Here is a 12,177-nt window from a genome sequence, read left to right as displayed (position 1 = left end):
AAATAAAGTCTAAAAACATTTTCCTTGGTGTCTCTGGGTAGTCAAAATCTGTCTAGGCCATCAAGGTTTTGCCATTCAATTGTAGCTAGTCCTAGCTATGGCTTCAGGAGACTTATGCCATTCATTTGTATTAGATCAGCGTTTTGGAAAGACAGTAGGATTAACCAATCACAATATGATTTGACATTCAGTGGGTGGGACTGTTTTAGAGGAGTCAAATTATGGGCCAAGACTTCTACCTCACTAACAGAACAAATAGCTATCATTTGCTTTTTTTGGGATACATTTTTGGAGCTAACATAAAAGGTTGCTACCCCATAGGTTAACAGCAGTATGTTGGCTAGTTTGTCAACACCTACCTTTTCATGACAAACCTTCAGTATAAACACACAACATTTCAACAGAACAATGTGGAAAGGTGAGGAAGTAAGGTTTTTAAACTGCTTTATGCTCTAATTCATGCTCATTCCACCTCCACTGCACTAATATTCAGGCTCATTTATGTTACATTAATGTATGATTTCATCGAAAAATGGCATCGAACGGCATTGATCATCTTGCTTCAGGGATGGATTGGATGTTGTGCGCATAACTTAATGATGCTATGATTCCTTTAAAAAATATAAAAATCCCCACAGAGAATAACTAGGTACTAAAGCCTCATTTAGCAAATGTATAATTTGGTTATTGTTTTTATACTGTAGGTGCAATTAGCTTTAACAATCAATTTTAAAACAATGAAGTGATTGTATCAATTACATGAACAAGACTGATCAACTGATATCTTGCAGGATTGTGCTTCTCTAACAGCCAGACTGTTGAAGAGATGCTGACACAGGTTGTTGGAGAATCCATCACATTTTCTAATCCAGTAAAGCAAGGTGGCTCTTTATTATATAATGGTAGTCATATAGCTGTGGTGGTTAAAGGAAACATGGACTCATCCTATCTAGACAGTTTCAAAGACAGAATTCAGTGGGACCAACCGATTGGACAGTTCACCATCAGAAATCTAAAAACCAATGATTCAGGAATGTATGTTGTGGAGGTGTCAAGAGGTGTCAAGACAACATATCAACTCACTGTGTATGGTAAGATGTAATAAATACTTTCATTGCTCACACTACCACTATTGAACTACTATTTCTCGAAACTCTTCCGCCTGTTAGTAATTTCATGTCATATTATACACTCTACATATTTCATTGTATGGTAATGCAGTTAATTCACGGCTCTATACTCCATTTTGTATTGGAGTTTGAATGTTTCAGATGACAACAGTACAAAATCCCACCTTCTATATCTGTGTATTTACATAAATATTGATTTTACCCGTAAGACATGAAAGCACCTAAAAAAGTGTTTGAATGTGTTTTTTTTATATGAGGCAATATTGGTTTAAACACTTCTATTTTCATGTGGATTGTTTCTAACCCAAACTAATCCTCTCCAGAACCTGTTTCCAGGCCCATGTTGACAACAGCAGATAATCAGAGCTGTTCAGTGGAGTGTTCTCTCAAGAATGACAGAGATGTGACCCTTTCCTGGTACAGTGGAGAGGAGATATTCAACCAGACCAGCAGCCCTGACCTTTCCATCAAGCTCTTTCTCCCTCTGGAGGTGGACAAACAGAACAGAATGTTTTACATATGTGAGGCTGCCAACCCTGTTACCAAGGAGAATGTGATGTTTTATGTCCCAGAATCCTGCATGGTGACTAACATGACAGGTATGGGTCATGTACAAATACATTAATTTAGAAAACCATATAATTCCAACTCCTAATGCCCTTTCCTGCACTCTGCTGGTCATCAACCCAATATCCTATTCATCCTCCACTCCTGGTCTTCCTCTTTACACCTGGTTTCCATTCCCCTAAGAATCATGTGTGTGTATCCTTCTGTTTCTCCTTTGTCGCTTATTATCATGATGTTGTCTGTTTAGAAGCTCAGTGTCTCTCACTGAGTCATCGGCGCTACGTACTGCCTTTGTTTTACATTCACTCTGTACTTTGAGGACAACGGGCCCTCAAAGTACAGAGTGAATTCTGACATTTGATTATTTGTACACTGTGATTCTGTCTTTGTCCACGAGATTGTATCATTGAATGCTTTGTTTCCTTGCATCTTCTTCCTGATTACCTTTATTTTATGACTCCATGCTGGAAACAACAACTTAAAAACAAAATACTGGTATCTGGACTGCACAGTACTGCGGAAGTGTAAAATGATATTCTAAAATTATTTTCTTTCTCTTCAATATAGGTATTAATAATAAGAGGGCTTATTTGTCTCTCATTGCTATAATGTGCGTTCTGGTTGCTTCAGTAGTGGTTGGACTTGCAATCTGTCAAAAGAAGGGGAGAAACGTACACTTTCAAGGCAGGTATTTTAACCATATAGAGGCAAAAATGATCACAGACCTTTTGGAAACGCATCTCTAAATGTTGAACAAAGTCTGACAAACACACACAGTCTGAGAACCTTTCTAGATAAGGTTCTCTGGCTCCTAAAGGTTTTTATGGCTAGATGACACGGTGAATACCCGGGTAGAAATTCTATGCTTACTCGCATTGTTAAGTAACAGAACAAAAAATATTCTTCTTTATCTTGTAAGCTCAGGGATTTAAACTGTTCAAAACATTAAGGGAACACTTAAATCACACATCAGATCTCGATGACCGAAATGTTTTAAGATCAAAATCTTTACTGTATATTGTATAATTCAAACGAAATGAACAAAATTGAAGCAACAGTCAATGGAAACCAAAATCAGGCTGGATTCAAACTCACACCAAAAATCTAAGTAAACAATTGAAATCACAGGCTGTTCCAACTTGCATGGATTTCATCACAGCAACTCATAATGTGACTCAGTAGTGTGCATGGCCCCCACGTGCCTGTATGCGCTCCTGACAACATCTGGACATGCTCCTGATGAGACGGCGGATGGTGTCCTGGGGATCTTGTCCCAGACCTGGATCAGGGCATCAGTGAGCTCCTGGACAGTCTGTGGCACTACTTGGTGGTGTCGGGTGCACCGATCCATAAAGTCCCAGAGGTTCTCAATTGGATTAAGGTCTGGGGAACGTAAGGGCCAGTCAATGTCATCGATGCCTTCATCATCCAGGAACTGCCTTCACACTCTGGCCACATGAGGCCGGGCATTGTACTGCACCAGGAGGAACCCAGGATCCACTGCCCCAGTGTAAGGTCTGACGATTGGTCAGAGGATTTCATCCTGGTACATAACAGCAGTCAGGGTACCGCTGGTTAGCATGTGGAGGTCTGTGATGCCTCCCTAGACCATCACTGACACACCGCCAAACCAGTCATTCTGGAAGATGTTGCAGGCAGCATAACATTTATCATGACATCTCCAGACTCTTTTATGTCTGTCACATGCGCTCAGTGTGAACCTGCTTTCATCTGTGAAGAGAACGGGGCACCAACGGCGGACCTGCCAATTCTGGTGTTCTCTGGCGAATGCTGCATGGTGCTGGGCTTTGAGCACTGTTGCCACTACAGGACGACGGGCCTTCGTGGAGTTTGTTTCTGACAGGTCAGAAATTTTGTAGGGCTCTGGCAGTGCTCCTCCTTTTCCTTCTCACACATATACTGAGAATATACTGGTCCTGCTGTTGGGTTTATGCCCTTCTACAGCCCTGTCTCTTGAAACTGTACTGGGAGATACAGAAAATCTTCCTGTGATGGCACATATGGATGTGTCATCCTGGAACAGCTGGACTGCCTGTGCAACCTGAATGGGCTGCAGGTATCGCCTTATGCTACCAGTAGTGACAAGGACACTAGCAAAATTAGAGAAGAATCAGTCAGGAAGGATCAGAAGAGAGCAATTGTTTATGGCCACCACCTGCAAAACCATTCCCTTTTTGGGGGTTGTCTAGCTGTTGCCTCTCCTTTGCACCTGTTGTCACTTTAATTTGCACCAAAACAGGTGACACTGATTCACAAACTCTCATGCTTTCTTACTGGACAGACTGATATCCCTGAAGTTTAATTCACTTGGTGTTATATTGTGTTGATTACATGTTTCCTTAATTTGTTTGAGCAGTGTATATACTGTATATATTTATACACTTTCAGTTAATGGCTAGCTTATTTTATGTAGCTCCCTTTACCGAACCAAATGACACCTTAGAGACTGGTAGCATTGTATTTTCCCTGAGTGTTTTGCAGAACCTGTCTTGGAGATGACAGCGTCTGTGTATCTGTTTCAGTTAGTCACACTCACTTAGTCACACCCTCATATTTACTTTACTCTTTCTTTATAGATCCATCTGAAGGAGAACAACCTGACATTGAGTATGCAGAGATATCTTACATTATACCAACCAGTATTCAGGTTAGTAATAATGATAGAGGCTGATAGACATACTGTAGGAAACTCAGCTCAGAGTCCTTGTGGCTACAACTCTTGTCTTTATTATAGGCTACACGGTGATGCGATCTCAGTTGATACCTGGCCTAATATCACTGCAAGTATTGGTATGGTTGGATTACACAGTGAGAGGTCACATAGCTCAATTGTGTATAACTTTGATGTTCCTGGCTTTTAAAATAGTTGCATAGTCAGTTGTTGTTCCAAGCTAGGCATTGTGGCTCCTCCCACTGGCTGTACTATTGGCTCTAGATGTGTGTTTTGTGTTGCGTTATTGAATGCAAAACAATGAAACTATAACAGAGCATCACGTGTTCTGTAACCTTCCTCCGACACAAAGTATCTCATAACGACAGGGACAGATCTCTTTCCTTTTGTTGGATTACTTCTTTTCTCTCCTCTTTCAACCCCCCTTATTTCCTTCCCTTGTTTGCCTCTCCCTCTCTAGGAGAAACAAATCGATATATCCGAAGTCGATCTGCCTAGAGAAACCGAAGTGACTGTATATGAAAAACTCCAGCTCCATCGCATGGCGGACAGCGATGATGAAGGAAAGGTGAAACAGAGAAGCCGACAGATGATATAATTTCAAGTGTTAGTCATTAACTGAATAAGGGTCTTGATGAAATCCAACTCAATAGCTGTGCCTTAATGGGAAATTACAAGCAGAAAGCTGACACCTCAATTTTCTTTTATTGCATGGCTGACAGTAGACTTTCTCCTGATCCCGGTGGCAGAGGAAAAAGAAACAATGTTCAACTTCTGCCTTCCTGCCGCCAGTTTGTGGCCATTTAGAGATTCGTCATGGCCGCAGTGAAAGATCTGATTGGTGTTATATGAAACCACTTTGGGGTCATAAAAAGATGCAAACCAAAAAAGCAGGGAAGGGGAAACATTTGTACCCAACTTGGAATGCCTGGTAAATAGATGTGTGCCCATATATAGTACTCACCATTTCGGTAAAAAGAATAGCGATAAGACCGCACAGGTGCACCATTTTGACCACTTGTGGTCTCATTGCAATTTATTTTTCCAGAAATGGCCAGTGCAATATGTAAGAAATAAGGCAAAAGGGTGTGTGATATGTGTCACGATGGTGTTGTGGTGGAAAGGAGGAACCAGGTGCAGGCAGAGTGGCAGTCGATGTTGTAATTTAATAGAAAATAATACAGAGCACTTGAATCAAAAAATAAAGACTTAAAACAAAAACCTCACCTCTGACACGAAACATGCGGCGACACGGAACAATGACCAATTAATGAGAAGAGCAGAGGAACAACATTTAAACACATTAATGACTGAATTGGGACCTGGGGTGAGTGAATTTTAGAGACAAGACACATGACAAGTCCGGGATGTGTTCGTGGATGAAAGGAAATGAGATGATGGGAGATGATGGGGCTGTCCGTCACCTCACCATCTCAATATGGTCAATATACAATGGTTAAGAGCTGCTCTTAGGCATGACTCAGCACTATAACAGATCAAGAAAGTGTGGAACTGATAATGCAACATTTATTTAGCTATTGTTTATCTTGGCAGTGTGTACTCACCCTAAATACGGTCAGGTGTAACAGATTCTAGTCCATAACAGCTATGTTAAAAAAAAAAGGCCATCAATTTAAGCACTGAAACATTTCTGAGCAATAGAGCTTTTAGTTTGATCTTTAGCAATCTTGTTCCCAGGTCTGGTAAAAATCTTCATTAGCCTTAAACAATAAAAAAGTACAGAGGACCTTGCGGAATGGGCTTACTGTAATTGGGTTAGTCAACCAACCCATCCATCTCCCACAACACCTACCCCACGTGTCCTTTCATGTTTGCGCCAGTATAGCTTTTTTATGCTTTTTAGAGAGCATTGGTCTGAGCCAGTGTTGCCATAGATGAGTTTATACCAATAGACCATTAATTGCATGTCCATATGTTGCTAGCTCATTCCTAGAACATAATTCCTCGCTCCTGCAGGCTCTCCTACTGACAAATCGAACAAAGAGTGCAACAAATACAGTGAGTCATCAAGTTTCAAGCTAAAATAAAACGGAGAGACGTTTACTTTCATGACCAACAATAATTAATCACACATGTCAGAAAGATTGGAACCATGTTGAGCGTGAGTGCACCTTGTATGCTGCTCTGCATACTCATTGCACAGTGGTGTTACATGCGGGTCAGAAGGAAATACACCATGTTTAACGTTTTCGGAGCGTTATTTTTTGCCATAGTAATGGGCAGCTAATATTTATGAGATGCTGGTAGTGAGAATTCGTTTTTTCATTTTGTTTGAGCAAGAAATGTTGGCTATTCTAAAGGTCATGTAATGATTTTATAACATTGCATTCACAAAATAATGAAATGGCAATGTGTCTGTAAGTTCATTGGTTTTGTGTACATTAACAACAAAGCTTACTTGATGTTAAATGCCTGCAATGAAATCCTCTGCTACGGTAAACAGCATTGCATTTAAAAGATATTCAATAAATTGCTCTTTCATTCAGTATGTTTGAGTCCTGACAGACAACACCCACAAACAGACAGAAAGAATGGGGCCATGCTTGCTTTACATAAAAAAAGGAAAGAAACAAACTGAACATAGTCAATGTACTGTAATGGATTCCATCCCCCCCCAAAACCCTTTCATGTTTTAATGTGTGTGTCTCTCTGTCCCCATCTATGACAGCGTGTGGTTAACGCTTCTTCGTTCCATCTGTGGTCAGTATACTGTTCTCACTCATTATGATGTGCTTATATCTTCTACCTTCTACCATGCAACAGAGCTGAAACCACAACCTCGCTCTGTTGCCGGTACCCACTATCGGTCTACAGTACGTTTATTTGAATAACGTAGTTAAGAAAACCATATACAATATCCTAATCTTTCCAAAATACAGTAACCTTTATCACCAAATGATGCTAATTAGATTTGTGTTAGTATGATAATGAACTCAAAATGTATTTGGACTGAAACATTTTATTCTCTGCATTTCAACCCTTTAGGCAACCTGAAATGGAAGAATGTACAAAAACATGCTTTCATTTTAGGTCCAGCTGCTAAATGGAAGCTGACAATCTGCACTTAAAAATATCATTTCAAAGTCAAAGTGCTGGAATACAAAGCCCAAAAACCTCCAAAATACTTTTGGAGTGCACTATGTTATTGGTTGATGAAGAACAACTAAATGAATGATCGTACTTTTGAAGATAATGAAAGCAACAATTCAAAAAAAAATAGAGCTTGGTAGGAAATAAGATGATGGGTGGGATTTTGTTTATTACCAACAACACAGAGGTTATTTTACACCTCTCTGCACAGTATAAATTCCTGAATTAGCAAAAGTGAATTATGGACATTGTTCTGTGTGCTTTTAAAGAGACACATCTATGTGTTCTTGGTGTCCAATGAATGATTATGGCCTTCACGCCACAGTACGTTTTGATGAGTCAAAGATCAATACATGTCTTCTGATGTTCCTCTCGCCTCTAGGAAATAATTACCTTATTAAAAAAACATTACACTGCCAATTCTGCATTTTAAATGCAATTTCACAATTGCAGGTAATGATAAATTGTTGATGTAGCCTAACTGCTTTGTTACTGACAGCAGAGAGTTGCAAGTTCATCCTGTATATTAACTTGATGTCACCAGTAGACCTTAAGCATCTTGACAGTCCTGAGTAGACCTTTAGTATAACTGAGGACCAGGGGTGTAGGTTTCATTATACATGAGTGGGACATGTCCCCACCACTTTTGCTTTTTGTCCCTCCCACTTTTTATCAACACAACTCTTATTATAAGAAAAGCTCAACCTCTTTAGAAGGTTGCAGTGGTAAGCAATTGCGTAGTTCGAATCAGACTGGCTTCAGGACCACACACAAGCACTTTGCTTTGAGGTAGTTGCTGATCTGGTTACCGTATAGAGTAGAGGCTACGGTTGCAACTAGCAACTGTGATCTCTGGCTCATGAAAGTTTGTTAACCTAGGTAAATACCTCCCATAACATATGAATGAGGTAGATATTTATCTTATCAGAGTATTTTTCTAAAAGCGGTAAGGTGTAGTTAGGCTAACGTTATACAGCTCCGGAAGAAATTAAGAGAACACTGGACCTTTTCCTTTCCTTTCCAAAAAAGTCGAAAAGGAAGGTTTTGAGTGAGTTGTATATGAATGATATTTGCAAAATATATATTAGCTTGCTAGCTAGCAAACACTCTACATTACATTAGGTTCACCTTACTCACTAGCACCGTATGACACCAGCCAAGAAAAAACTGAAGTTAAACAAACAGGCATTCTTTTTTTATGCAAAGACAAAGTGAGTGGTACAGCTAGCTAGCTATGAGACATTAGAAGATATAACTAACTAACTAACTAACTTATTACTGTAGTTGATCTCTTGAAAAGTTGGCTAATGTTGTAGTTCCCTACATAAGTAGCTGCATTTGACATTTCAACCTAATGTAGGTCTTATAGATCAAACATTGACATCAGGTTCTGCAGGCGTTAATCTAGATCAAGTTGTTCATGTCATATGTCCTGCATTATTGCAGGATCAGATGGTGACCGTGAGAAGGTCCTTGTTGAGTCAACCAGTGTAGTCATGCAAGAGAGTGGTAGAGCTTGGGAAGTGAGGTTTTGAAATGAAAGTACAGTACTGGCAAAATGTAAACGCATATCACATATCAGCCTAACACATTGAAATACAGAGGTCTGTATGAATTAGTAGCTCTTCACTAAGAGCACACATCATAAACAATATGTTAACTAAGTAATATTAAATGAAATGGCTGAAGGCTGTATTTGTTGTAGCAGAATCAGTGAGTAGTTGTGTCCATCAGTGCATGTACAGGATATGGCCAAAATATGTCGACACCTGACCGTCACACCTATATTAGCTTGTTAGACATTCCATTCCAAAACCATGGGCATTTGAAAAAACATATTTGTCCCCACTGGCATAGCTATCTGGGGTGCAGTTGCACCAGGGCCCACAGTGGGTGGGGGGCCTGTGTTTGACCTCTATAAAACACTTTTTGTAATTATATTTATATCATGTGTTTCTACGTGGTTATCATAGTCAGACCTCACGATCGGATTTCCATGCGTATATACTGCTTCACAATTTTTCATCCCGAGGTGGGTCCATTTAAGGACAGCTTGCACCCCGGCCCGGCATCACCCTGGGATGACAACTTGCATGTTATTGGGCATGGATGTTATAGGGTCCAATAAAAACGAAAAACAATGAGATGGATAAAAGCATTATTGCATTAAAAAGGAGGCCATTTCAAACTTAAATCAGAAGGATTACTTACAATCTGTCTTGTTTCCATGGGTTGAACTTGGTAACCTAATGGAATTGCATTTGCCTTTAGTCCTCTTCTAAGTGAACGTGGGGCACGATTTTCTGTATTAAAATGTTTCTCGCAAAAATTGTCTCGTTGGCGAAGTTGCTCCATTGATTCTCCCACAATATGACTAGGTATTGTAGGTATTGTCACAATTGCAGAGTGGGTAGAATTGAATTAACTCAAGATCCACGAGCAGGCAGAAGTCGACATCGATAGTTCAAAATTAAAAGTTCAAATTAAAACATTTTAACACAGCATCATCCTCCACAACGAAATTCTTGTTACATAGCACACAATATTTAAGTTGTTAGAATAAAGAAATATATAAAGCAAAAAAAGGCATAAGTGTAAAGTAGCAGTCATTTCAAAAAGCTAGGTGAAGTAACCTATCTTCCTATTACCTTAAGACAATGCTAATAATGCTAATCACAGACTGGGACAGAGCTGAATAATGGATTGTTTGAAAAAATTACTCTATGTGCCTTCTGGAATAAGTGAACTTAGAGAAAAATATGAATTTTGGACTAATTATCCCTTTAAGGAACAACTCAGGGTAAGTGGTCTGTTAACGAAATGTGCTTTTTGGATGACTTAACTATGAAGACAGCCAATGCTAATAGTGTTGCATCTTTGGATCGCCCTCTTTCTAATATTTTACCAGATATTTTAATATCTGGAAACCGATTGCAATATCTACAATTTTATGGAGCAACCATATACATTTAAGTAATTTTTTTTTATGATATAACGTTTTCAATATCTTGCTATATTGTGTTAGCACATTTTAAGGCCACAACCATGGTTCATATAATTTTATTGAGGTCTTCAAGTTTTTCCAGGCTCTTTCTGACACACAGGTTTACTTCTGATTCGTGATGGCCTACTGCTGAATACTATATGTTCTGCTGATCAGCTACTCACAAGTAAATCTATATGCTCTGCGTGCATTGTCTAATTTTTCCAAGGTAATATAAAGAAAAATGAGTGCTTATCCCTTACATATGAATATAGAGTTAGTCAAATGAACAACTAGGTCACGTCCTTAGTATCCAAAACATGACAATGCTATTAAAACGTGTATGCTGTATATGAACAAAAACATACAATTTGTGGTAAATTATTGCTTTTATTGTTGTTTGCTGGCTGTTGAATACTGTTGAATGAACGGGATCAACTCCATAAATTATTCCTTTTATGGTTTTCTAAATAAAGTTGTTCTCTGGCTTTATACAGGACATTTAATCATGACGTTACTCTGTCCCTAAGATAGTCAGCTGTCCAGGACACATGGAAACAAGCTACATCACCTTTGCATTTGGTTTTGTTGTGTCTGCCATCTTTAGGTCCTAATAATCTTGCTCAACCATTGAGTGATAGGGATCAACTGTGATCACTGAAAGATGGCAAGTAATGCCATAAAATCTAACCACCTTTGTGAATTGGTTTTAAGAGGAAACTCTTAGCTAGGAGCTTTTAGTGCTTCTAGTGGTAGGATAAAATGTTTTGTGAATACGGCCCCAGGCCTATTAATTTCAACCAAAAAAACTACATATACATAAAAAAAAATGGGTGGCAAAATTGAATTCCCATGCACGTACTCAAATACTAAACTAATTTCGGGTACTCGAATATTCGACTATATGTGTCCATCCCTAGAACCTGGTGGAAACGGCAACAGAGTGACAGACAAGACACAAACTATATGTAAGCACTGTAAAAAAAATGCTGTACAACGTGGCTAACACAAGCACTATGCCAAGACCACTATTGAGCCACCACAGCTCTCAACTAAAATTAACCACACCTGTGAAGAAAACACTGATAAGCCAGACAACGCTGACAAATGCCTTCACAAATCTACTTCCACAGCCAAGTGCTAGAGCAATGGCAATAATGACAGACATCAGCGTTTTCTCAAGTTAAATCATACAGAAGAGAAGCCAGGCAGTTGAGTTTGTGGCAAAACCCTTTACACTGCTTATTGTTTTGTATTTTACTGCATATGATTACTCATACTCAGAAAGTAGAACTGAACTGACATTCATTACAAGCTTAGTTAAAACATTTCAGAATGCACCTGCACTGTTTTGCATTTTGTAAACTTTCAGTTGAATGTCACTGAAGATTTCTTAAAAATAGTGTTAAAATAGTTGTTAGAAAGTTGTATATGGGCCAAGAGAAACAGTTCACGGTTTAGTTTTTTTACAAGACAATCTTCTGCTAGATTTAACCACCACTAGCTAACTAATGGCCGCATATGAGTGTGTTGGTTTTTCAATGGTCAAATCATTAACGTTAAACCAAATATATAATTGCTTTCAGATGTTATAGTTTTTGTAAAACATGCACACACCACATTACATCATTGCTTCCATAAATTTTGAGCTGATTTTTGCAAAAGCCATTTAAAGCAAACTGAACAGATTTCTC

At 39.0% G+C, this 12,177-nt stretch overlaps 1 protein-coding gene across 2 annotated transcripts in view; it reads left to right on the top strand.

Annotated features, from left to right (window-relative positions):
* The window catches only part of LOC105030286 (CD48 antigen-like), a 49,993-nt gene extending 43,331 nt beyond the window's left edge, over window positions 1-6,662 (top strand). The window contains exons 1-4 of one of the 2 annotated variants that reach the window (XM_034291195.1): window positions 816-1,091; window positions 1,454-1,729; window positions 4,295-4,365; window positions 4,850-6,662. In XM_034291195.1, coding sequence (XP_034147086.1) covers window positions 827-1,091; window positions 1,454-1,729; window positions 4,295-4,365; window positions 4,850-4,987 — 750 coding nt within the window. In that variant the 5' untranslated portion in view covers window positions 816-826 and the 3' untranslated portion in view covers window positions 4,988-6,662. Of the gene's footprint in view, window positions 1-815; window positions 1,092-1,453; window positions 1,730-4,294; window positions 4,366-4,849 lie in introns of those variants that run through there. The other variant, XM_034291194.1, reaches the window with a different exon arrangement.
* The last annotated feature ends 5,515 nt before the right edge of the window (window positions 6,663-12,177 follow it).

This window comes from Esox lucius, chromosome 25 (assembly GCF_011004845.1).
Source record: "Esox lucius isolate fEsoLuc1 chromosome 25, fEsoLuc1.pri, whole genome shotgun sequence".
NCBI lineage: Eukaryota > Metazoa > Chordata > Actinopteri > Esociformes > Esocidae > Esox > Esox lucius.
Note: the sequence above shows the minus strand (reverse complement) of the source record. Positions and strands in the feature narration are given on the sequence as shown.